General features: G+C 33.7%; 1 protein-coding gene across 1 annotated transcript in view; it reads right to left on the bottom strand.

Annotated features, from left to right (window-relative positions):
• LOC103250442 (multidrug resistance-associated protein 1-like) overlaps positions 1-26,324 on the bottom strand; it is a gene marked incomplete at its 3' end in the record, with an annotated part of 91,885 nt that overhangs the window by 48,195 nt on the left and 17,366 nt on the right. Inside the window, exons 5-13 of the mRNA XM_008049030.1 lie at positions 24,778-24,955; positions 13,327-13,581; positions 11,996-12,061; positions 9,356-9,493; positions 7,849-7,995; positions 5,263-5,347; positions 5,081-5,147; positions 4,528-4,654; positions 510-686 (exon numbers count right to left, since the gene is read on the bottom strand). Coding sequence (XP_008047221.1) covers positions 510-686; positions 4,528-4,654; positions 5,081-5,147; positions 5,263-5,347; positions 7,849-7,995; positions 9,356-9,493; positions 11,996-12,061; positions 13,327-13,581; positions 24,778-24,955 — 1,240 coding nt within the window. The remainder of the gene's footprint in view (positions 1-509; positions 687-4,527; positions 4,655-5,080; positions 5,148-5,262; positions 5,348-7,848; positions 7,996-9,355; positions 9,494-11,995; positions 12,062-13,326; positions 13,582-24,777; positions 24,956-26,324) is intronic.

Genomic DNA, 26,324 nt, shown 5'->3' with positions numbered 1-26,324 from the left:
AGACTGGAGTGCAGTGGGCTCTCCCGGCCACCGCAGCCTCGACCTGCTGGGCTCCAGCGATCCTTCCGCCTCAGCCTTCCGAGTAGCCGGAATTACAGGCACACGCTACCACGCCCGGCTGAGTTTTTGATTTATGGTAGAGATGAGGTCTCGCTGCCCAGGCAGGTCTCGAACCCGCGGGCTCAGGCAATCCACTCACCTCAGCCTCCCAAAGGCGCGGGATTACAGGCAGAGCCACGGAGCCCGGCCCAATTGATGTTTTTAATCTCCCATGTGAATACTAATAAAAGAATTTCCTACTGATTTTGAATCTGTTTTTCAAATAGTCAAATATAAATAATAATAATGTGCCCTTAATACTGCCATCTTTTTCTTAGAAATTGTAAAATAATTTCCAGAAATTATAGTCGTAGAGCTCCTCAAGACCTCAGTAAAAAGACTATAAACATTTTATTAGCATAACTAAATAGAATTTTATTTCTATACACGATAAATTATATTTTCCTTACTCTTTCTCCAATCTCAGTTTGATCCCCATTTGGTAGCTGCTCCAAATCAGGAAGGAGAGCACAGGCTTCCAATACTCGCTCATAAAACTGCCTCTGCATGACGGAGCCAAAGAGAATGTTTTCTTGCAAAGTACAATTCTGAATCCAGGCCTGCTGAGAAACATAAGCCACAGAGCCCTAAAAAAGAAAGGAGTAAAAAAAAAAAAAACATTCTTAACAAGGGAAAAGAAGTTGTACATTAAAGGGACATATTTAGTCAATGATTTTGCCTTCCTTAAAATGAATTTAAAAATTTAAAAAATATAAATATATAGGTTGGGGTATCCTACTTTAATCTTCTATATGTTTATTAGAGTTTCCTTCAAGTAAGCTATTTGATGCTTTTGATTTACTTTCACTATAGTTTTTATCCAAGTTATCTGTCTATGGTAGTATTTGGAAGCAGATGCTAAGCGTTTGGTTGCTAGGGCTGCAATAGCAAGGTACCATGTACTGGGTGACTTTAGTGACAGAAATTTATTTTCTCACAACTCTGGAGTATAGAAATCTGAAATCAAGGTATCAGCAGGGTTGGTTTCCTCTGAGATCTCTCTCTTGTCTTGTAGACGACTGTGTTCCCCCTGTGTCTTCACATGATTTTCCCTCTGTATGTGTTTGTGTCCTCATCACCTTTTCTTATAAGGACACCAGTCATATTGGATTAGGAACGACCCTATGAGCTTATTTTAATTTAATGCACTCTTTAAAAATCCTATCTGTAAATACAGTCATATTCCGAGGTACTGGGTGTTAGAATTTCAACATTTTAATTATAGAGGAACACAATTCAGTCTATAACACAGACAGAGTTTGGGGTACATGATTATTTGGGATCAACCCCTGGGGAAGGAAAGATAATTAGATAAAGGGAGCGATGACACCACAATGCAAACCCAACAAAGCTTTGGCCAACCCTCCAAAGAACTGTGGAAGAATATCATTCCACCGAGTTGTCCTGTATTAGGTTGAATAAAAGTGGGATCTCAAGCCAGACTATCTGCAGCCAAGGCCAGACTTGAAGGGGGTGACTTGCTGTTCATACTTTCACAGCTGGAATTCACAGAAGTTTTTCCTAAAAGGAGGATCTGAATGGCATATTTCTGTATCTTCCACATAATCATTTCTCCTAAAATTCATTTTTAGATGATTTTATGGCTTGAAATGATTCCTAAATATATGACAGTCTGCTGCATAAAATATCTTCTCAATTAACCTTTTTTTTTTAAAGAATCCATAGTATTTGAACTAGAGACCTACCTTGCAATCTGTTCCATGCACTCTATCCAAACATTGGTTTAAGAATATATTAACTACTATGCACGCTATAAAAATATCAGACATTTAAAGTACTTTCTGATGTAGATGTGTATGCAACTATTATTAGTCTTTTGATTTCTGCCAACTACTTTTAAGATCAAAGATTAGCTTTTAATTCTTTGTTGAGCATGTAAAACATACACTAGCTTTTGATCAAACACAACATAGCTCTGATCTCACCTGATCTTGAACACAAATTAATTGCTTTTGAATTGCCTTGTGAAATGAATAACCTAAACTTTGCTTAGAATTGCATATTAAATCAGTCCATGGGTGATAGGTATTTTGAATACTTGCTATATATTAAGAATATTAAGCAGAACAGACAATAAAGAACATAGGTGAATAGAATGAAGAACATGGAAAAATGACATGTAATATAAAATGAAAATTAAATACTACATTGAAAGGTATGACCTTGTATTGGCATAACAGGAGTTGATAAAGAGTTCATTAATTTTCAGAGATGTAAATGTTTCCTTTTGTTAATATTATCGTTATGATTTGCGTCTCACATACCAATGAAAATGTTTTTGTTTTATTGTTAAGAATGAAACTGCAACAGAAGTTGATTCAAAAATGGTCTCTAATTCTCTGATGTTCTATGACAGAACACTGAATATGGAATCCTCATCATGAAAGTGTCTGGTGTAAGTGTTTGATTCTGAGAAGATAAATATAGGGTCTTTAGAGAAGACTTAGAGAGGCTATATGATCTTAAAGTTTGAACATTTTGGTATGAAATATGCCTCAAAAAGATAATCATCTGAAACAATTTAAAACAGAAAGATGCACACAAAAGTGATTCAAAACTCTAAATGTTAAGTTGATCGAGCTATTATAATTATAATTTTACTTAGATTAGAGGTAATTAGGTTGATACAAATGCTAGATCAAAAATATTTGGGGAATTAATTCAAAGTGTGGAACTTCAAATTCTGCCATTGATCCATACCAAAATCTTCCTGAAGATCACTGACCAGTTACAGAAACAAATAATGTCTTCTAATTTGAACACCTATAATTTAACTAAACAGAGGGTACCCTTTCTGCTTTATCACTTGTAGTAGAATTGTTATGGTTTCTTTTATCAGCAAGAACACTTTCCTAAACACGAACATTCAAAGATATCAGCATTAATCTTTAAATCTTATTATGAGAGCTGTAACAATCATAATAAAGATAACGATTATCATACATATTCATAGAGAGCTAACTGATTCTGTGCCAGGAACTAGGCTAGGTCTTTGCACACTATCTTATTCAATCCTCACCCCAGCCTTTTCAACTCATTACCATTATAAATGCATTAAGTGAAACCTAGAATTGAAACAATTTTTATCTTTATCCATTCCTAATTATTTTTAAAGGTCAAATAAAATTCTACTTCCTCTTTGATTCTTTTTCTAACTCTTCAAAACAGATTCTGTTGTTTTTAATGCTTTCATTCATTTTTATATCTGATTTAAGCATTTTTATGTAACTGCTGTTCTTATTTTCCCTACTAAACTATGAACTCTGAAAGAAGAAAGGCATAGCTTATTCATGTTTGTTTCTCTAATACTAAATGCTAGGTGCATAACATATGCTCAATAATAACTTAGTGAAACTAGCTGAAAAAAACTAAATGAAAATAAAATTACTACACCACTCATTATTTTTATAAATGACACTCATTGGCCTAGGAAAAGTTATAGTCATAGAAAAAATGACTGATTGTAATTATTATGAACAGCGTAATACTCCAAAGAAGGCATACTTAAGGGTAAATAATAGTGAGGGTCATCAAGCACAATCTTATCAGAAAAAGTCATAGGAATAATATTTGATCCTAGACTAGGTAACAGTAATGCTGAGAGAAAAAGGAATAAAAAATTGATCACCAAAGGACTGGGATCAGGAAAGCTATAAGAATGTGAGAGGTATATTAAGAAGAAAGAGACATGGAGCTAAAGGTGATTTTTCCCAGAGGAAAAAAATATTTAAGAGTGAAAAGAAACTGGTCTTAGATATAGAAGGCACTTCCATTCTGCCACAGGTGAGAAGGAGAAATTGTGATATTTTACCTATGAGTTAATTAGATCTAAGGAAGAACTCATTGGATAGTCTAGTGTTTAAAAACAATAGATATCTGATTAAGAGCCAGTTGAATTCTTATTCTTATTGACCTTTATGAATAGAACAACTAGCCAAGAATAGACTTCCCCATAATCCAACCATTGAATCTTAAATGTAAGCTATCAATATCATTATTTTTCTGAGATTTCTTTTAGGTCAAAGATCCTACCCATGAGCAGTTACAAGTCTTCTTAGAATTGAAATAGCTGTAATTACTTAGGGAACCTTGCTGACTGATAATTAAAAACCTAATCAAATTACAATATAAATCATACTCACTTCCCTATAATTGGTTGCAATACAGCTAATATCATCAATTATCATAAGCATTTATAAATGATTTGTTTGGAGGACAGCATTCTTTTACTAATCCATCCATAGTCAATCAATTTTTCTGGAAATTAAAGTGTTCATTATAAACTAGAAATGCCCATTAAATAACTGCATATTCAATTCACTTTAATGAATTTATATTGACACTAATGACGAGTTGGTCATAGTCTCTTACACTAAAGATGGTGAAAGAATGTATTGTTAATATTACCTTTCTTTGAACTATGCCGCTAAGTTTCTCCATTTCCCCCAGAATGGCAGAAAGCACAGATGATTTTCCAGAACCAACTGGCCCTACAACAGCCACTAAAGCTCCTTCTGGAATCTTTATGTTTAAGCTGCATGACAAGAAAAGGAGAGATGATACATGAAATTCTTGTTATGGTTGTGTTTAATGTATATTCCTAGATAAGTCACTGGATACAGCACTAAGCACCATCCCTGAAATTGTTGCTTTTCATTTATTTCTGCAGTATGAAGGCTAAATCTTAAATGTAAGTTTTTACCATTGTTATTTTGCTTCCAACTGTTGTTTCCAAAATACAAACAAATGACCAAGCATTTTCATTGTTCATTGAGGCAATAAATAGAAGAAAAGGACAATAGAATCACCATGACAATGAAAGGAACAGTGAGAAGTTTAAAAAATCTCATTAATTTCAGTATATTCCTCTTATTATAAAACCATAAGAAATAAAAATATGGAATAGCATAGAACCTAATATTAATATTTAAAACAAAATTTTCTCCAAGTCATGACTTACTCTTTCAGGATTGGAATCCCTGTTTTATCCCAGGAGAAAGAAGCATTTGTAAATTCAATGACATGATCTAGAAGAAAAACAAATACAATGAATTGGCATTGTACTTGTATAATGAATTTTAGAACCAATTACCTTCAACCCAGAAGCCAAAAACACATTGAATGCAAAGAGGAAGTGCTGACCTCCCGTGTAGTTTGTTTCAATATTTTGAGGAAGAAGTTCCTCAGTGTTGAGAAAGTCTTCTACACGACCCAGTGATATCCTTGTCTAACAAAATAAACACAGTTGGAATTTATTTGGGTTTTGAATAGAACTTTAAAGTGTTTATTGTGATTTATAGTCTTATTAGAATTATTTATGTCAATTTAAGATATTGGCATAAATATAGCAAGCATGGTTTAAATTATTTTGATATTATAAATAAGTTCATCCCTACAGAGAAAGGGAAATTTCAAGTATCAAAGATCAAAACTGATGTTATCTATGCAGGAAGGTATGAGAAGAAACAAAAATACCTCCCTATTATTCTAGATAACTAGCCATAATAACAGTTTAATCAATAATTATAGAAAATTTCATTTTCCCCCAACTTTATTGAGGTATAATTGACAAAAATGTCTATATTTCAGGTGTACAACATGTTATTTTGATTTACATTTTTAAATGACTACAGCAATCAAGCTAATTAACATATCCATCACCTCACATAGTCACCATTTTTTCCCGTGTGTAGCGAGCATACGTAACACCTACTCTCAGCAAATTTCAGGTATAAAATGCATTATTATTAACTGTAGTCACCATGCTGTACATTAGGTCTAAAGAACATATTCATTTGATAGCTGGAAGTTCGTATCCTTTGATCAACACCTTTCCATTTTCCCCACCCCATCCCACCTTACCCCTGAGCCCTGGTAACCACTCTTCTCTCTGCTTCTGTAGATTTGACTTTTTAAGATTCCACATCTATGTGAGATCATGTAGCATTTGTTTGTTTAGCTTTTTTCACTTAATATTGTATGGGTGTGTGTGTATGTGTATTGTGTGTGTACACACATGCCACATTTTCTTTACCATTTATCTGTTAATAGACATCTAGCTTGTTTCTATGTCTTGGCTACTGAATAACGCTGCAATAAACATGGGAGTGCATATATTTTTTTCCAGATAGTGACTTTATTTCCTTTGGATATACACCCAGAAGTAAGGTTGCTGAATCATATAGTCGCTCTGTAATAACTGTACCCATTTATATTCCCATCAACAGTATACAAATGTTCCTTTCTCTCCATATGCTTGTCAATACTTCATATCTTTTGACTTTTTGATAATTACTATCCTAATAAACGTGAGGTGATGGCTCATTGTGGTTTAGAAAGATTAGGGTTTAAAAGCAGCCTCTAGATTAACGAATGAATTCTGCTACTAATGATGATAAAGCAAATCATAATTCTGGTAATAGTAATATTCATTTATAGTGAAATAGCTATAAAGCATTTAGCTACCATTAGGATAAATAAAATTACATTTCCCCACTGAAACTGGCTTACCTGAAACTTCCAATACATTTTTCTTTACTTTGTGCTAGGAAACTTGTTACCAGATAAGATGTAATCGGGCTGTGGTTTTGTTTATGAGGTGTGTCATATCAGTACATACAGGTGATTTTTTTACTTGCTTTCATTTTGGAAGATTGCTCTTCTTATTTATTAAGTGAAGGCAGTATACTGCTAGGACGTGGAAAACACTTTAAGATACCAGACCTTAAGCTAGATTCTAATTTCAAAAGCAAAACAAAACTGTGACTCTAAGAAATGACATTTTCTTTAAGTGTGCTGTGAAAACAAGTGTTAAAAGCATCACATCAATGGTCCTTCTATGCCCTCTGCTGGTTATTATAAATAAAATAATATGGAAAAGCTGAGATGTAACAAAAAATGGCTCAATTGGTTTTTACTCTTGAATGATGTTACTCTTTACTCAAATAATAATTTTAAAAGGCAAAGCTCTTACATCAAAGGACTGATTTCAACAAGCAAAGATTCACTTTGTTTATGAATCTAGACTTGAGAAAAAGGACTCAGAAGAGGATGCCTAAATAACTCAAATCTAACAGCCAAAAAATTTCAACTGTGTAAATCTCGGGGCAAAATCTGAGTTTAGCTGCGGTCTACACTTTGTATCTAGTATAAAGTACCTCCAGGGACTGACAATTACAACTAAAAGCAGGCTGAACCATACATCTCCCACGTGGTTCGTCGGTAGATTGATATGACCAATGTACTTTTCTCTCTGCCCGTTTGTTCACTACAGATAAAACGATGCTGAACTCCAGGAAAATATTTCATCCAGTTTTAAACAAAGCTCCTAATTTTACATTTTAAGTTGAAAACAAATTATGTGGTGGCATAGTGTCTAATGCTAGCTGAGTAAAAGAAACTAACACTTAACAAGGAAAACAATGTAATATGAAGGCTGCTTTGATGAGAAAAAAGCATAAGCAAGGAAGACATGATTCCTTTTATTCTATAATGTTTTCTATTACTCATTATTTCAGGGAGACTAATTTTGAATGCAGCATTAAACTACCACACAAAGTGAAGAAAGATAAATAAAAAAGACAAAGAAATAAAATGTCTGTAAGCATAGATTGCAGTAGAGAATTCTACACAAAGTGAAGAAAGATAAATAAAAAAGACAAAGAAATAAAATGTCCGTAAGCATAGATTGCAGTACAGAATTCTTAGTTTAAGGTGTTTTGTGTGTACCTGGACCACAGCTGAGATTACTGTTGGTAAATCGAACAGAGGAATCCTCAAAATATTAAACAAAGACATGGATGTGAACACTTTAGTAGCTGTTAAAATGATTCCTTCATTCAGCAAGAAATAGACACCAAAGGTTGCCAGGGACACCTAAAAAAGAGAGATACGTTGTTTTCTTCAAATACTTATTGTCTGACAACATTATGTTATAGTCACAAAAATTAGAAAAGAAAATCTTGATGATATTTTTTATTTACTGAAATTTAGTACTCTTGCTGAAGAACATAAAATATATATTTAGTACAGATCATAAAATCATATATCTTGAACAATGACATCCTTGAGACCATGTGGTCTAGTTTTTTGCTTTAAGATGTTATATTCTTACTCAAGTTATTATTCCCTTTAAAATTGCATACTAGTTTCTTTTCTTTATAATTCAGTTTTATGTAATCTTATTTTCTGTTGTACATGCATAATTCTGACTTATATGTAATAATTATGCTTTCCTTGTATCATAAAATTGACTTATGAAGATATGAATAAATGATGGCTAGGATTTATATTTGCTTTTATACGTTTCATTTAGAAAAGAGAGAAAACTCATTTATGTATGAGAATGGCTTAAACAAATGCTTCCTGGACGTTTTAACCCAAATATTCAAAAAATAAATATTGCTTTCATTTCCATAATACCCACATGTTTGTTTAAAAGACAAAAATAATTTTTAAGTTGCAGCAAGGGAGACATATTGACTCCCATCATGACCCAGATAATCTGGATTAAAGTTGATGCTCCAGTTATATGTGGTTTGCTTATCCTTTGGCTTTGCTAAATGCTTCATACCTCAAGGCAATGCATACTGTAATTGAAATAGCATGAGGTTTCCGATGTCTACATGGTGTAATAGAAAGAGAATAATATCACTTCATATAATTCACCTCCAATATTCTATAATTTTGAAGGTGTTTCTAAACTACTATTGACTTCCATTTCCTCTTGTGAAATAAGAAAAGTAATGCCATATTGTGAAAATGAAATGACAATGTATATATAACTTGTCAAGTGTACAGTAAAAATATGCATTAAATGTTACTTTCCTTCTTAGTTTCATATAATTTTCCCTTGAGTTCTTCTTAAAAGTAATTAATCATACAAATCAAACTTTAGAGCTGGAATGAAACTCTGAAATGTACATTGAATTTTTAAAGAAATAAAAGCATATGTTCAACCTGTGAAAAATATGTATTTTCATTAATTCTTAAATATTATTAATTTAAGAAGATTAGAGAACAAAAGTTTTAGACAAGAGGAAATGAAAATACATAATATTTTCCTCTTCTTTAAAACTTTTGTCCTCTAATCTTCTTAAATTAATAAATGCATTCCTTGAAAATTTTAATTCAGGTATAGACTACTTCACTTTATCCACCCGAATTCCATGTAATTTGGAGATGAGTCTGTATGTCAAATTTGAACATTAAAACAGAAAATATTATAAACACTTACCAAGAATGGAATGCAAGTTAATGTCACCATAGAAAACACAATAAGGTACCTAGCTGATTTTTGGAATTCCAATTCCTGATCTCGAATTTCAATAATCTTGTTTTTATAGGCGGTTTCCCATGCATAAAGTTTGAGAATCTGTCAAGAAGTCAGATAATGATTATTTGGCATTCTATATCATAGAAGAAGAAAATGCACACATATAAATACATAAACACACACACACACACACACACACACACAATTGCGAAGGTAATGAAAATAATGGCATGCTCATAAAGAAAAGTAAATTGCTCCTACTTTTAACTGAGTTAAAAAATTTCCTTGAATTATGTTTTGTTTTGTTTTGTTTTTCAGGGGTTGAGGTGGAGTAGGAAGAAAGAACCACCATCCCCCAGCCTTATGTCTCCCTTATTCCTGATAACTTATTTCTGGGCCAGACTCACAACATGCCAACTCTAGGAATAAGCTCCATAGCAGTTTCTGTCTAGCTCAATTTTGTCACTCTTCCTGCAGGTCCAACTCTCACTTCTGTCTAGTCTCCATTTTTTTCATAGTTAAACTCTTTTTCCTGGTGTTCCACCTTCTTCAAAATGGATGTCTTGAGACTTCAAGTCATTCTCTGAAAGGTAATTAGTATTGTGAGATTGTAAAATATTGCCTGAGACAGAAACATGTGAGTAGGATCATACACTGGCTTGTTGCATACATTTTAGTGTGAGACAGACCTACATTCAAATTCCATCTATCTCTTCGTGGTACTTAATTTTATGTGTCTGCTTGACTGGGACAATCAATTGCTTGTCTGGGACTGGGACTTGCCCAATTGTTTGTCCAAACACCGGTCTAGATGCTGCTGTGATGGCATTTCTTATATGTGATCATTTAAATCAGTAAACTCTGAGTTAAGCAGGGTTTACCCTCTGTTATGTGGGTGACCTCATCAAATCAGTTGAAAGCTTTCAGAGAAAAGACTGAAGTCTCCCAGGGAGAAAGGAATTCTGCCTCTAGACTGCCTTCAGACCCCAGACTGCAGCAGCATCTTCTACCAGAATTTCCAGTTCACCAGCTTGTTCTACAGATTTCAGACTTGCCCCCCCAGTCAGATGAAAATAAGCCAATTGCTCAAAATAAATATCTCTCTCTCTCTCTCTCTCTCTCTATCTCTCTCTCTCTCTATATATATATGTGTGTGTGTGTATACACACACACACACACACACACACTCACAATCTCCTATGGGTTCTATTTCTCTGCAGAACCCTAATACACTGTCACTGGCTTTGTAAATTTAGACATGACACTTAACTGCTCAGTGTCTTTGTTTCCTAATATATAAAATAAGGATGAAGATTTTTTTTCTTGGAATTTATAAGAATTATGTGAGAAAACAGATATCAAGTAATAAGCACAGTGTTTGACACATGACACATAGGAAATGTTCACTAAATGGTAGCAATTATCGGTGTTATCAGAGAGAGGCTTTATGACACCTGTGTCAGACCCCAAGGATGCTGACTGCTAGCACTTTTACACTATCTTAATTGATTGTCAGCTGAACCTCTACCAAGTTTCTAGCCTATTACCTGCTGAGATGGCTGTTTTAAGTCTTGGACTTTGCTAAGATCTTGAGGAAATGTTCTGCTATTTCATCTACATTGAGCTATTCCTGCTGATAATACAAATTTTCTTTTACGAATATCAATATTTTAAATCTATAAGCATACATTGCTGTACAATTCACCCACTGAGAGCTGCATTTGGATATTACTTTGGAGTGTGTGGCCTTATTAAATAATTTGCATTAAATTTCAGACCTATACTCTTAATTTCATGTAAATAAGTGAATATGAGACCCTTTTCTTTCACTTCAGTAGTTGACAATTTTGTGAAAGTTCTACACAGCGCAATACAGCAGTATCTTTCCTGATTCTAAGGTGAATCAATGAATACATATATTATATTTGGTATATCTTGTGTATATAATCACATATGCCAAATAGAGGGAATTTCCTAACTCATTGTTAAGGAAATTCCATGTGGGTTTAGCAAATTTTGTCTCTTAAAAAATGTGATAAAGCATAATCTAGGTGAAATACAATTTGAAGTATGATATTAAAATGTTCAAGTAGTTTTACTCATTTTACCAGAGAAAATATTAGTGGTATGGTTGGGGAAGCTTTGCTGGAGAAAAATAATTTGCAACATACTTTTTGTAGAATAGCCTTTATATGATCATTTGTATCCTGCATGAAAGAACTTACATGACATATGACCACTTCTTCATATAAACCTGCCTTTACCCTGATGGCAACATGATTGCCAATTTGGCCTGTCTCACCCTATCTTTTCCACATAATTTCTGAAACTAAGCAATATTTTGTGTCGTTTAGGATATTTGTGTTTAGATGTTGGATGAGAAACAGAAAGAAAATGCTTGTATTTTATTTGGCTTTGCATTTAAATACTATTTTAGCAAAAATAATGTCTTTATATGTGAAATCTGAAACCCTCTCCCAACAATTACACATATATCATCACTTTGAGATATCGAGAATAGTACAGACTTAATTTATTGACTAATTTTTTGCTATGCTCTAAATAGTCAAGTCAAAGGCAAACATATCCCTTTTATATTACCTTAATTCCATACAAGATTTCTTTGAGTAGCTTAATCTGTTTATCACTTTTTTCTTTTTGACTTTTCTGTTTAATGGAAATAAAATAAAAGAATATTTGACAAAGTTTGTAACACTTTTACATATATGGTCACAGCTATTTTAAAAATACAGTCTATTCTTTCTATTTTATATAAGATTTAGTTTAGGAAAGCATCTTATAATATCAATACAATATTATTCTATTGATAATGTTGGAAAATAGTTAAAAATAGGTAACCTAAACATAGCCAGTAGTAGACTAAAAGTAGAATAGATATAGTATAAAACATAATATTTATTTAAACATAATTTGTTTAAAATTGAATAATAAACTAGTAAGACCCACACACTACTAAAGTGAAAAAAATTTCAAAAACTTCATCAAATATATATTTATTTTTATTTTATTTATTATATATTTATTTTTATAACAGAAGTATCATAAGAATAAAAATAAAGATCTCTATAAATTTTATTAATTCTTTGGAAATTAGACTAATTAAAATTTTTATCTCTAAATAATAGCTCTTTAAAAGCAAATACTATATAACTATTTTATATTTACTCAAAAATTAAACAATTATCATAATATTTAAAACATATTGCTTAGGAATTGCTTCCTAGGCATTTCCTCATTTTTAGTATACACTTTTGGGATGTTAAAATATATTGATAGTAAGAGGAATAATTGAATGTAAAGGAAGAATATTCAAATGAACTCATTGAAGTATTAACTGTCCACTTGATGCATACAGTCCGCTCTTCAGACAACGGATCACACCCCTAGCTCCAGGTTGCATACAATCCGTTCCCTTTGCTTGGTATATCTTTTCCTCAGACATCCATGTCGATTATTCCTTTATTCTGCTGCTATACCGTTTTCATCCTGGGAACATTCTATCCCTATATGTAAAATGGCACTCTTTGCTCTCATTTTATCCTTACTTATTTTTCTTCATATACAAATTGCCAAGAGGCAATATGTAACATATTTATTTATTTACTTGCTTGATGTCTTTCTCTCCCACTGCCCTATGAAAGATGGAAGCTTGTCAGTTATTACTGCTGTCCTTCCTGTGCCTGGAACAGTGGCTAGCATAGGATAGATGCCCAATCAAGACCAGTTGAATGAGTGAATGATACATTTGGATGGCCTCAATTTACAATCTTTATTTTCCATATATTGAGAGAGTTAGCTAGAAGGTTATTGTTAACTCAAAAAAAAAAAAAAAAAAACCAACAACAAAAACAAAACAAAAAACACCTTAGCTTCTGTTTGACATGTTTAACAGGAGGCAGTAATTTTCTTACCTTCAGTTTTTTTGCTCTAATTGCCACTAAAGCATCTATTGGTATAACAAACACAAGGACTGCCACCCCTGCTAACACTGCTGAACCCAGCTCTTGCCAGAGGAGGAATACAGCCATCAGGATTTGAAAAGGGGCTGACCAGAGAAGACTAAGGTTTGCTGTCAAGTCCATGAGTTGCCGGGCATCTGCAGACATCAAGTTAATAATTTTCCCAGTGGAAAACTTTTTTTGAGAAACATTTGATAAAAGTAGGGTCTGTGAAAACAGAAGAAAAATATTTTAGAGTTCTATGGATTATGGGGCACCTTTAGAGCCAAACAATGGTAACTTTTAATATCAATGTTTAATATATTTAGGAAAATACACAAGTGTATTTATGTATTGGGGTTATATAAAATCATGAGGCATGAATTTTAGGTGAGGAAATATAATTATTAGCCAAAATACATAGTTTTGGAATTTCTTGCATATTGGTAGAGAGTAACATTTTGGTTCTCAAGCAAGAAAGAACCCTCTATAACAGGTAATTGAAAAAAAAAATCTATTCTAGATCTATTAAGGCTCCATTTGGTGGTCTCCCCATAATGCTAAACAATCTAAATGTTGACAAAGTACACAAATGAATTAATGAATATCTAATGAATACTGATGAATAGTGTTATGCTTGAAATTGTAAAAAAAAAAATGTAAAAAAATACAGTTCCACTTCTCAAGGTGATTGTAATCTGCCTGTGGAGGTACACACACACACATACATGCACATACACACACACCAGATTCTAAGTGTAAAAACAGCTAATAAGGGCCAGGGAAACTTAGAGAGTAAGAATACTGGAAAGGCTTCATGGGGCAGATATAAATGCATCTTTTCTTCCAAGCCCCAATTCTTATTTTCCATGTGTGTGCATATCATTTATTAATTGCAGTATTGAATCCCATATCCCCAGAATATTGGTAACTTCTTACCAAAGGTGCTGATCGAAATTAATTTATTTAATTTTTCATCCATTTGAAATTTCTAGGGAAATACAGAAATAACTGTAAAAGTGGTGGGGGATTTGTACTTGTACTAAAAACCAGGCAAAGGTCCAAGCATGTACCATGTTATAAAATTTTCACTACAGATGTAAAGAGAGACAAGTTCGAGCACTGGGGATAGGAAGAGCACATGAGATACAGGAGGCACTCAACATCTATCTATCTAACCAACACATTAATAATACAGAGAAAAAACTCATCTGCCAAATAGTAGGTAGGGCCCATAGTGGAACTCCTCTAACATTGCTTAGCTTCAAGCAGAGAAGCTTAATACATGGTGGGTGTGCAGGGGGCACCACAGAGAACTGTACAGCCTTGGGAAGATCAGAAGGCACCAGCATCCCCATAAGCATGAGACTTTTTGACTACTGCATGGCTCAACTCTTGTTTACATTTCTGCATAATAAAATGGAGACATTTCTGAATAGTAAGGGAGACAACTGTATTGGTAATAAAACCAAAACCAAATGACTACTGCCACAAGAGGGAAAAAAGGGAGAAAAAAATACTAGCTGCTTTAACAGTTAAGCTTATCATTGTGTTTCTTCCCAATATAGTTCTTTAACCTGCCCTTAGTAAGTTGCTAACCAACTAATGAGAGCAAGTACAACAATGTGAATTTAAGAACTACTCTTCTCATTTTAATAAGTCTGCAAACAATTTTAAGAGCAATCCATTGATTCTAAATAGAATCCACCCCCAACTTACAAGCAAGTATAAGCTTTCTTGCCATTCTAGAACTATTGATTTAGTATTTATGAAAATACTAAGAGATTGAGTAATTCAAAATAACTGAATTATGCAAGGAATCAAATAAATACCCTTCTATTAGAAAGAAGTATTACAAGAAACATCAGAAAATACTTGCATATGTACTTGTAAGAGGAAGAATATGATATTCATCAAAATATGAATAATGAGGGAAGAAAATTTTTTTTAATTGAAAACACAACTGTTAGTTTTTTGAAAAACACCATGGGAGTATCAAAAGTCCAAATATATACCACAATAAAATGGAATTGTTAACCTGGCATATAAGTTTAAAAGCTACCCAGAAATAAGAGAAAACATATTTCAAAAAATAAAATGAAGAAAGAAAAGATTTAAGGAATGGAGAAGAGATTCAGAAAATCACAAACACGTATACAAATAGGTATACATTTGCATTTCTTTAAGAATTAAAGTAATAAAGAACACAGTCTCTAAAGCAGAATACCTGGATTCCAAGTCCAATTCCTTCATTCTAATAACACTTTTGACTATGAATAAATTACACAATTGCTCTGAGTTTAAATTTCCTTGTATTATATAAATGAGTATTGCATCTATATCAATATCTACAACTGAATGTATATCTGTGCACGTACTACTTAAAACAGGACAAAAGATATATATGTGTGTTATATATGCATACTTTTATAAGTAAATAATGGGGAGAAATCACTGAAAAAAAGCACTCTCTGAATGAAATATTTTAAACCGAAAGCAAACAAGAAGTGCCAGCCAAATTAGTTAGAACACAGGACCTCCTCTTATCTTGATGACATTGAAAAGAAATCCTGATAAGCACCCAGACAAGAAAAAATCAAAATAAAACAGCTAATTCTAAAATGACAGGGATTTAGGTGGGAGATTGGCAGCAGCTCTCTCTGTCATATTTAATGTCAGAAGACAGTGATGCAACGGTTATTAGGATGCATAGAGAAGGTACCTATAGAAGTGTACCTATAGAAAGTACCTAAGAAGTGTATCTATAGAAGGTACCTATAGAAATGTAAATTGTCTGAGATCTTTTGAAAAATACTTGAAATCCCCATTAAAGTTAAAATATGTCCCTTTATCTTTAAACCTAGACATCCCACTCCAAGGACGAAAACACAAATATCCTTGTAATATTGCTCATAGTGACTGAATAAATTATGTCTATAAACATATGACAGAATATTATGTAAATGTTAAAAAATATAATTAGAGTTATACTAGCAAGATGTCCACATTTTAAACACAGAGAAAAATGAAATTTTCAGAAAAAGGTACTCACTATGTGATACAAACTCTTGTTTGAATGTTTTCAATAAAATCCTTTAAAAAAAAACAAAAACAAAAAACTGACATCACATATACTATGAGTGGAAGTGGTTAGCAAAGGAAAAGAGAGGAAGTAAAAAAGGGGAAGAAATGGCAGTAACAAAGAAAGTATAGTACATATGAAATAGTTCTGTCTATGCATTTATTGAAACATGTTTGTATTTAATGATCAATATATTTAAAATAAAATAGATTAAATATAAAAATGAATCAAATAAATTGCATTCACAAATAATTTCACAATATCTGTGCCCATTAAATATTACAAATAAATAATAGATTATAGAACATTACATACCAAGTATATGTGTGCATGCATGAAAAAATATTGAAAGAAAATACACTGGTGCTCATCTCTGGAGTCTAGACTTATGGGTGGTGGCTCCTTTCTCTTTTTTATGGGGTGGTCTGACAATTAAGTTCATGAACTGGTAGAAAAAGTGCTGCATACTTCAATGCTGAATATCACTACAGTCACCTTTGACGTGCTCTCCTTGGGAAGCTATGCATTGACACCAGTGCCTAGTCCACCCATCAAAGCAATTTTTGAGCTATTTTTCTAGAATGGCCATCAGAGCTGTTGTCATATTAACTTTGATATCATAAATGTCATCAAAATGTGCTCCTTTTAACGTTTCCTTTATCTTTGGGGTAAAGAAAAAAGTCATTGGAGGCCAGAAAAGGTGAGTAGGGAGTGATTTCAATGTAGTTATTTGTTTACTGACTAAAAACTCCCTCGCAGACAGTGCTGTATGAGCTGGTACATTGTTGTGACTCAAATGCTCCTTTGGGACCATTTTTGCACACACTTTTCTCGTGCCAAAATTTTCACTTAAGATTTTCCTGTTTCTCTATCGATGTTTATTTGGTCTGCTATGCGTCTCACAGTCAGTTGATGATTTTGACAGATAATTCAATGAAGTTTTGCAGTGTTTTCATCAGTTCTGTTCATTACTGGCCACCCTGACCTCTCTTCATTAGTGATGCTTTCTCTCCTTCAGAAAAACATTTAATCCATTTGTACACTGCCATTTTCTTCATGTCACTATCCCCATAAACTTGTACTAACGTGTCTGATTTCACTTCTACTCTTGCCAAGTTTAATAAGAAATTTAGCATTTGTTTACTGCTCTAATTCAATCTCCAACATTCTTATGACGGCACACAGAAGCATGTAACAACAATAGTGAGTGCCACTCAGCAACATTGCCACACATAGACACAACCACAGCTGGAGACACTGATATAACAAAGTTAAGAAACCTTACCCGATTGTACAATACTGGCAACATAAGCACATGGTGGTAAGTTTGTGAACTTAACTGTCAGACCTTGTATTTTATGCACTGCACATATTTTCTTCAATGAATAAGAAGAAGAATCTGTACCAATTAATTGCTAAATAATATTCCATTATTATTATTAATAATAGTATTTGATTATGTGCATGTATATAACACATTTTATTTATCATTCATTTGTTGATTGACTTTTAGGCTGTTTCCACATCGTAACTATTGTGATTAGGGGTGTGATGAACATGGAGGGCAGATACTTCTTCCAGATCCTGATTTCAATTTTTTTGGCTATATACAGTCATATAGCTGTATCATCATATGGTCTATTTGGTTTTTTTAAGGAACCTTCATGTTTTTTCCATAGCTACTGTACCATTTTGCATTCCTACCAACAATGTCCAAGGGTTACATTTTCTTCAAATCCTTGCCAACACTTGTCTTTTACTTATAATAACCATCCTGATAAGTGTGAGGTGATACCTCATTATGATTTTCACTTGTATTTCTCTAATGATTCCTGATCTTGAGCATTTTTATATACCTGTTGGCTGTTTATATGTCTTTTGTGGAGAAATGACTATTTAGTCTTAAAAATAAGGAAATTCCACAATATGCAACAACATGGATGATCTTAAAGAAATTGTGCTAAGTGAAAAAAGCCAGACATAGAAAAACAAATAGCTGTGTGAATCACTTATATGAGGCATCTAAAGTGGCCAGACCAAATTCACGAAGTAAAAGACTGGAGTGATGGTTACCAAGGCTGGGAAGAGGGAGTTATTACCCAACAAGTACTAAGTTTTAGTTGACCAAATGAATAAGTTCTAGAGATATGCTGTATAATATAGTACCTATAGTCAACAATGAAGCATTATATGCTTAAAATGAGTTCAGAATATAGACCTCATTTTAAGTGTCCTTACAATAATAATAAAAGAAAAAAAATCAATTGCTTTTGGAATGTTAGAGAAAAGTCTAAAAACGTCATCATAAAATTGAATGTTGTTTGCATGGCATTTCTAGCATTAGGAGAACTGACTTTTCTTCTAATATTTTTTTCTGCCAAATAAAACTTTACATTTTTGTAAGGAACAAAATTTATAAGTCATGAATGACCATCTGGTCCCATTTACTGTGAAATTATACAATCTAAACTCTCTTTTTGTTATATAAAATAATTGAAAAGAATGCTGCAATGTGCACCAAAATTACAGTGGATGGTGCAACATTTCTACAATTTACATGGTACAGAAACATTTTGATCTGTTAAACACACAAAAAAATGTGACTCAGATAAAATAAATAAGAAGACATTGTCTTTTAAAGCCAAAGAAATGTAAAAAGTTTGGGAGCTTCTAACTACTCTTCAAGCAAAATGAAATATAGTCAAGGCGTATTATTATCATAATCGCTTTTTCTAAGAAACAGTTATTTTAAGATTTTATCTAACTTTTATATCTTTTTTTACATCATTTTCCTGTCATTTGAATTTTAGTACACACACACAAAGAAAACAAAGCATAACTGTATGACTCATCTCTTTTCAAAACTTCATTCATGTCATTAATTAAATTATGCTCTAAGAAGACACAGATGAACCAGATAAAGCTCCAAGTCTCACAAACTCCTTCTATTGACTGGAAATATCTTGGTTATCACTGAGTTCAATTCATTAATATTTCATTTTATCACCTGATGATAAAACATTTTACAATTTCACATTCTCTCTCTTATATATTTGTTTCTTTCTAGATTCATTGCCATAGCCTAGGTTCACATCTTGATTTCCTGGACAACTACAATGGCTGTAAGGATCTTCTTTTGAACCCCATCTGTTTTAAATCCTTTTGTCCTGATAATCCACCCTATGGCTCAACTGAGTCCCAATTTCCTATAGAATTAAAGGATATTTTTACAATATATCTTCCAAGGTTCTTTTTTTAAATAAAGATGTGGGGTACAATTGAGGGTTAGGTATACAAACACTGATTATGCAGGTACCCTTGTTGATGAGGTGTGCCCCTCCTTCCTCTAGCAGTTTACCTCAACTGCCAATCCCAACACCCTCCCTTGGCAGTTTCTCTCCCACTACTGCCAATCACTTTCTTATAGTATGATAATTGTTCAAGGTCTGCTTATGAGTGAGAACATATGGTACTCTGTTCTTTGTTTCTGTGATAGATCACTGAGTATGATAGACTATAAATCCATCCAAGTTGCTGCTAAGTCCATATGTTTGTCCTTCTTTATGACTGCATAATATTCCATTGTGCATATGTAGTAAATTTTTTTTTAATCCAGTCTGGCTTCAATGGACAGCATGGTTGGTTCCATGTTTTTACTATTGTGAAGAGAGCTGCAACAAACATGCGTGTGCAGGTATCTTTTTTGTAGAATGACTTGAGTTCCTCTGGGTATATTCCCAATAGGGGAATTGCTGGGTTACATGGAAGATCAATTTCCAGTTCTTTCAGAAATCACCACATTGTCTTCCAAAGAGGTTGCACTAGTTTGCATTTCCATCAGCAGTATAGAAGCTTTCCTTTTTGTCTGCATCTTCGCCAGCATCTGTTGTTGTTTGTTTTATTAATGGTGGCCATTCTTACTGGGGTTAAGTGGTACCTCAATGAGGTTTTGGTTTGCATTTCTCTGATGATCAGTGAGGCTGAGCATTTTTTCATGTGTCTGTTGACTGCCTGTATATCTTCTTTTGAGAAGTGTCTATTCACGTTTTTTGCCCACTTTTTAATGGGGCTGTTTTTTTTCTTTTTGGTGCATTTGAGTTCCTTGTAGATCCTAAATGTTAGGCCTTTGTCAGATATACAGGCAAATATTTTTTCCCATTCTGTGGGCTGTCTCCCTGCTATCTTGATGGTTTCTTTTGCTTTGCAGAGGCTCATCAGTTGGATGAAGTCCCATTTGTCTATCTTATTTCTTATGATATGGGCACTTAGGATTTTGATCAGGAATTAGTTGCAAGTTCCAATTTCCATAAAGGTGTCACCTGCATTTTCTATAGATTGCTATAGTTTGAGGCTTTGCATTAGGTCTTTAATCCACTTAGAGTTAATTTTTGTGTATGGTGATAGGTAGGGATCCTGTTTCAATCTTCTGCATGTGATCAGTCAGTTTTCCCAGCACCATTTACTGAATAGATTCTCTCCTCCCCAGTGGTTGTTGTTGGAGGCTTTGTCAAAGATAAGGTGGTTGAGAAATTGAGATTTGCTTCCAGAATCTCTGTCTTGTTCCATTGGTCTATATACCTGTTCTTGTCCCAATACCTGGCTGTTTTGAGTACTGTAGCCTTATGGTAAAGTTTGAAGTCTGGAAGTGTGATACCTCCTGCTTTGTTTCTTTTGCTAAGGATTGTTTTGGCTATTTGTGGTTGTTTATATTTCCATATGAATTTCTGTATTCTTTTTTTAAAAAATATTTTAAAACATCAATCCCTCTGTCTTTACCATCTCTACCCACAATCATGTACATTTAACATTGCCTCTATCAAAGTCAATCTACTCATCATTTTCTGAGCAGACCTTGCAATAATTTCTGTACATTTTTTCTCCATGTTATTCCAACAGCATAGATGTTGCCTCATGAAATTCTTCCTTAAGACTCACATTATGCAATATTAATCATGAAAAAACTGTTTCTAACTATACTAGCTGGAAGTTATACACATAATTTAATGCAAAGCTGGAAGGGCCCTAAAAATTCCTATCCTAAAGACCCTCAACCAGAAGTATGAGATAGGGTAGATGAAAGTGAGACTACAATATGTACGTAAGAATGCATTCTTCAATTCCTCTGTATGCCAAAAAAATATGTCAGGATTCACTTTCTGACTTGAAGTGCAGGGTTTGGATTCTGCTTCTCCTCCTCCTGAACACACTTAAGTATCTCTACTTTAAAGAATATAACTAATTTTTATCTGTTTTCTTTGTATTTTATAGTTACTACAATTAAAACAAAATAAACATTTTAAGCTACAAATGGAGACAGTCTAGACACTGTACTATTCAATATGATAGCCACTAGCCAGATGTGATTATTAAATGCATATTAATTAAAGTTAAAAATGCACTTCCTTTGTTGCACTAGACACATTTTCCTCGTGTCATGTCTTGTTTTTTTTTTTTAGTTTCTGAGAATTTTCATGGAGGCTGCACCTGTGAACTAAGGAATAACAAAACCTAAGTTTTGAGATCCATAGATTCAAAGTGGTCAAGTGGAAGGAGGCCCATGTTCTTACCCGTAAACCTAAAAATTCCTTGAACTTTATTTCAAACTAACAGTAGTAATGTGGACGGACACCAAACAAAGCACATCCTGGTACCTCCACTCCTCACCAAGAAAAAGGCCTGAGACCAGTTTCACCCTTTTTAGTAATAAGTCCCTGATGAAGTAGGACCAATTTCAGATAAATAGGAGCCATCTGGCGGTGTCCTTGAAGGTATTGAAATGTGACACAACTTGGAATCCTATAACTTGTAAAGGAGAAGAAAAATTTAACAACCACAATTAACCCCATGGAGAGAGACCCCCATCAAATCGAAATGCCTACTACAGGGTCTACTGGATAGGCTTGACTGCTGCGCCCCTTCATTCCTTCAGTGCCCTTTGTAGTTTAACACTCTCTGAGAAACTACAAGATGTCTCCCCTGCAGTCACTGTTCCCACTTATATAATCTGGAGTATCTTAGCTCTTTCAACAGACTCACCCAAGACACTTGATTTGACTCTTTCTGTCTGACAGTTTGCTCTAATTCTACTGAAGTTCATTCTTTTAAAAAATAAATTTTTTTAACTGTTGGGGCTTAGAACATGATACCCCAAATTATGGCACCTTGGCATGCTAAGTAATTTGAACTGAAGGACATTGGAAGGGACTCAGAAACAAAGTTTCTCAGACCCTCTCCTGTCCTTCTGTCTCTCATCCCTCTTTCCCTGAAGTGAGTCATAGAAACCAGAATTCTTTTTCCTGAAAGTAAGTCACAGAAACTAGAGCCCCTCTCTTCCCAAACCAGTCATTTAACCCAGAAAGATCAATCCCTTTCTTTTCTTTCTCCCTTGAAGATCTCATTCCAGAGGGGTCCTGCCCCATACCTTGGAAAAAGAAATGCTACACAGAAAGCTCAAGAATAATCTGAACAGACAGGCCTGTTTCAGCCATTGACTGTTAGATCATATCCTTTTGTCCAATCACATTTCTACACTGTTGTCTGGTCATCCACCCCGAACATAAAAATAGACAGCTACCCCTGGGCCATTAGGTCTTTATTTCTAAAGGCTCCTTTGTCATGTAAAACTTTGGTGGCTGAGGAAAGGTATCACACCTTTCTGCTCCCCCAAAAGACTATTTTTTAAGACCAGTTTTAGGCTCACAGCAAAACTGAGAGGAAGGTACAGAGAGTTCCCATCTATCCTGAACCCCACTCATGCATAGCCTCCCTCATCAATATCTCTCACAGAGTGACACATTTGTTACAACTGATAACCTACATTGACATGTTATCACTCAAAGTCCACAGTTTACATTAAGGTTCATTCTTCATGGTATACAGTCTATAGGTTTGGATAAGTATGTAATGACATGTACTTACCATTATAGTATCATACAGAGTAGTTTATTGCCCTAAATAATCTCTGGACTCCACCTTTTATGCTTCTAAGTCCACCCTTTTATGCATTTACCTTTTTATGGCAGTTTCTCTTTAATACTTGCAAAACAACCCATATCCCGTGTCGAAATGCCAATAAAAATTCTGTTTTATATGAACTATATATCAAAAACAAGATTCCTAGATTCTTTCATATCTTTCCTCCATATTTGAAACAGCATATATTGTCTTCAGAATTAAGGGCTAGACAGCCTCTCTGACCCTGTATTTGGGCTGAACTCTACTGACAGTTCAGTAACTATTTGTGGGCTCAATTGATCCTTGGTCATTTCAAGATCTTTAAAGCCACATCATGTCCCCATTTTAGGCCATCAGGGCAAAATGACCTATAATGCTTCTTGTTCAGCTCAGCCCAAATTATAATACTTCCTTCCACTTATACAAATTCCATAGCTCTTTGAAATATATTTTCGGAACTTCCTTTCTGTGTGAAAACTTCCCTAAATATACACAACCCTTGTAGATACCCTGTTCATCTCATCTCTTATAAAATTTGCACTTAGTTGCATGCATTTATTATGTATGCTAACACTTCTCCCTAATTTATTTAAGGCAGGGACTCATTTGTTCTTTCACTTATTTATTCATTAATTTATGCAGTCATCTAACTTTTATAAAAGTGTATAAAAGTCATTGTCTTGGATTATAAGGATACAATAGAAAAATAAAATTGTATTACAAATCTTGAATAGCCCACAATTTACAGGGGAACATAAAGTAAGAATAAAGCATACCTGCTGGTTGAATAACTGATTGATAACTAGAAAAAGGAAGAAACCTTTAATTGTTTACAATTATGTTGCAAACAAAAGACTCTACATGGTAAAGACAAATTAAACCTTAGGTTTATGCCGAGAATAAGGATCAGTCATGCTTGGCAGGGTAGTCAAATCTTACAATGAAAGAGCAGAATACAATGACTGTACAAAAAAGAATGACTTTGTTGCATGAAAAAAAGTAAGCAGAGGGGAATAAAACAGTATTGTGTAAAATAAAAGTGATTGTGAAAAGAAGAATATTTATTGGTGCATAAATATAGATAATCGTGAAAACATTCAGTTCCAATCACTTTCTGGGAAGGAGTTGAGTAACGTGTGAGAAGAAAAAGATCATTATTTAGTTTCATTAATTAGGGCTGGCTAGAAGTTTTAGAAAGAGAGAGCTCTATAGGGAAATTAATGCAATTAACATTGATGAGTCAACGTTCTCTTAAAGCAAAATAAATTATATTCAAAGGACACCCAAATAATTTTTAATATATTCTTCTATTGATCTCGTTCCTTTATTTTAAAGCATATAAGGGAATCGTCTACTCGCAAACTGAGAATTTCATAATTTTTTTTTACCTTTTTGTAGATCAGTCCAATTACAGCTGTTTTAATTTTTGCTGAGGTGAGCATCTTAAAACGTTGATATTGTTGAAAGATCAGGGTTTGCAAAAAGACTACAACAAAAAGTGCCATTGCATAACCATAGCCACGCCAGCCAAAATATGAGCTTTGTTCACAGAAAATGATTATTTGCCTGAATGTCACAAAAATTGAGAAAGGGGAAGAAATGTTAAACATGTGAAGTAGTAAAATGCTATGAAAGTTGAGTACTGTCAAAATGTTTACACACATCTTTTCCTCTACTTGCTCAATTTGGCATTTCCCCCCCTTTTGAAGATAAACTCAAGTATTAGATAATAAAGTAAATAAAATCACTCGTTTGTTTCACAGGTTTGTAAGAAGTTATTTTCTGATTGTCACATGTTAATCTCATAAAATAATTAACTTTTTCCTGACTTTATCAGAAAAGCTGAGACATAGATACATTTAAATTTTTCTTTCCAAAATTATGCTTTTTAAAAAATAATTGTTTTATATATATATATTTAACCCATAACTTAACTAGGGGAATCTCTTATGATAGTATACAGAGGCAGTTTTTTTTAAAGGCTTGATTTATATTTCACCTTTTATTGTTACTTTTATCCATAACCAGTTTCTCTTCTCTGCCTTTCCTTATTTCCTCTTAAGTTTGTCGCCGGGCTCAGTGGCTCAGTCTGTAATCCCAGCGCTTTGGGAAGTCGAGGTGAGTGGATTGCCTGAGCCCGTGGGCTCGAGACCCGTCTGGGCAACTTGGCGAGACCTCATCTCTATAATAAATCAAAAATTAGTTCCAGCTACTTGGAAGGCTGAGGTGAAAGGATCGCCGGAGCCCAGCAGGTCGAGGCTGCAGTGGCCGGGAGTGGCCACTGCACTCCAGCCTAGGTGACAGAGTGAGACTCCAACTCAAAAAAAAAACACAAAAGTTTGTGACAGCATTGTCATGATGATTAGAGTCAATGCTGATGTACAGAAGAATAATCTAGTCATAGTTATCTTGGGTGGTTATTGTCCCTCGTGTATAAACATCGATTAAATCTCAGAGTGTCTGACATTCGTTGTTAATAACATTTGATATGCACTCTAACCCTGCTTTAAACTGCATATATGTGACTAAAAATAGAAATAATTTTAAAAGACGATATGCTCTACAAAATGGTGAAAACACTTTTGGCATATACTCTGAGATACTATAAATTGATATACTATTTATTTTGCAGGCATACAGTTCTTAGTTTATTGAATAGTCTCTTCTATTTCATAAGTAAAGGTGTAATACTAGAGGTTTTGTAAAGGGACCTATTGCTTTGTGAACTCTGGAGACGTGAAAATTTTCTATGTCATTTTAAATAGCCATAGTGAATCTATAGGTTATTAGAGCCAGAAGGAAACCATATGCAATTAAATATGAATACTTCAATTTTTCTCAAAGACTAAAGAATTTAAAAACTCATTCTTTATATGTGTTTAAATTTTTAAGTGGTAAGTAAAACATACATTTTTAGGTTTTGATTTATTTTATT

Source organism: Carlito syrichta, unplaced genomic scaffold, assembly GCF_000164805.1.
Source record: "Carlito syrichta isolate Samal-C Ts95f unplaced genomic scaffold, Tarsius_syrichta-2.0.1 Scaffold130450, whole genome shotgun sequence".
Taxonomy (NCBI): Eukaryota; Metazoa; Chordata; class Mammalia; order Primates; family Tarsiidae; genus Carlito; species Carlito syrichta.
The sequence above is the reverse complement of the archived record's forward strand: the minus strand, read 5'-3'. Positions and strand labels throughout refer to the sequence as shown.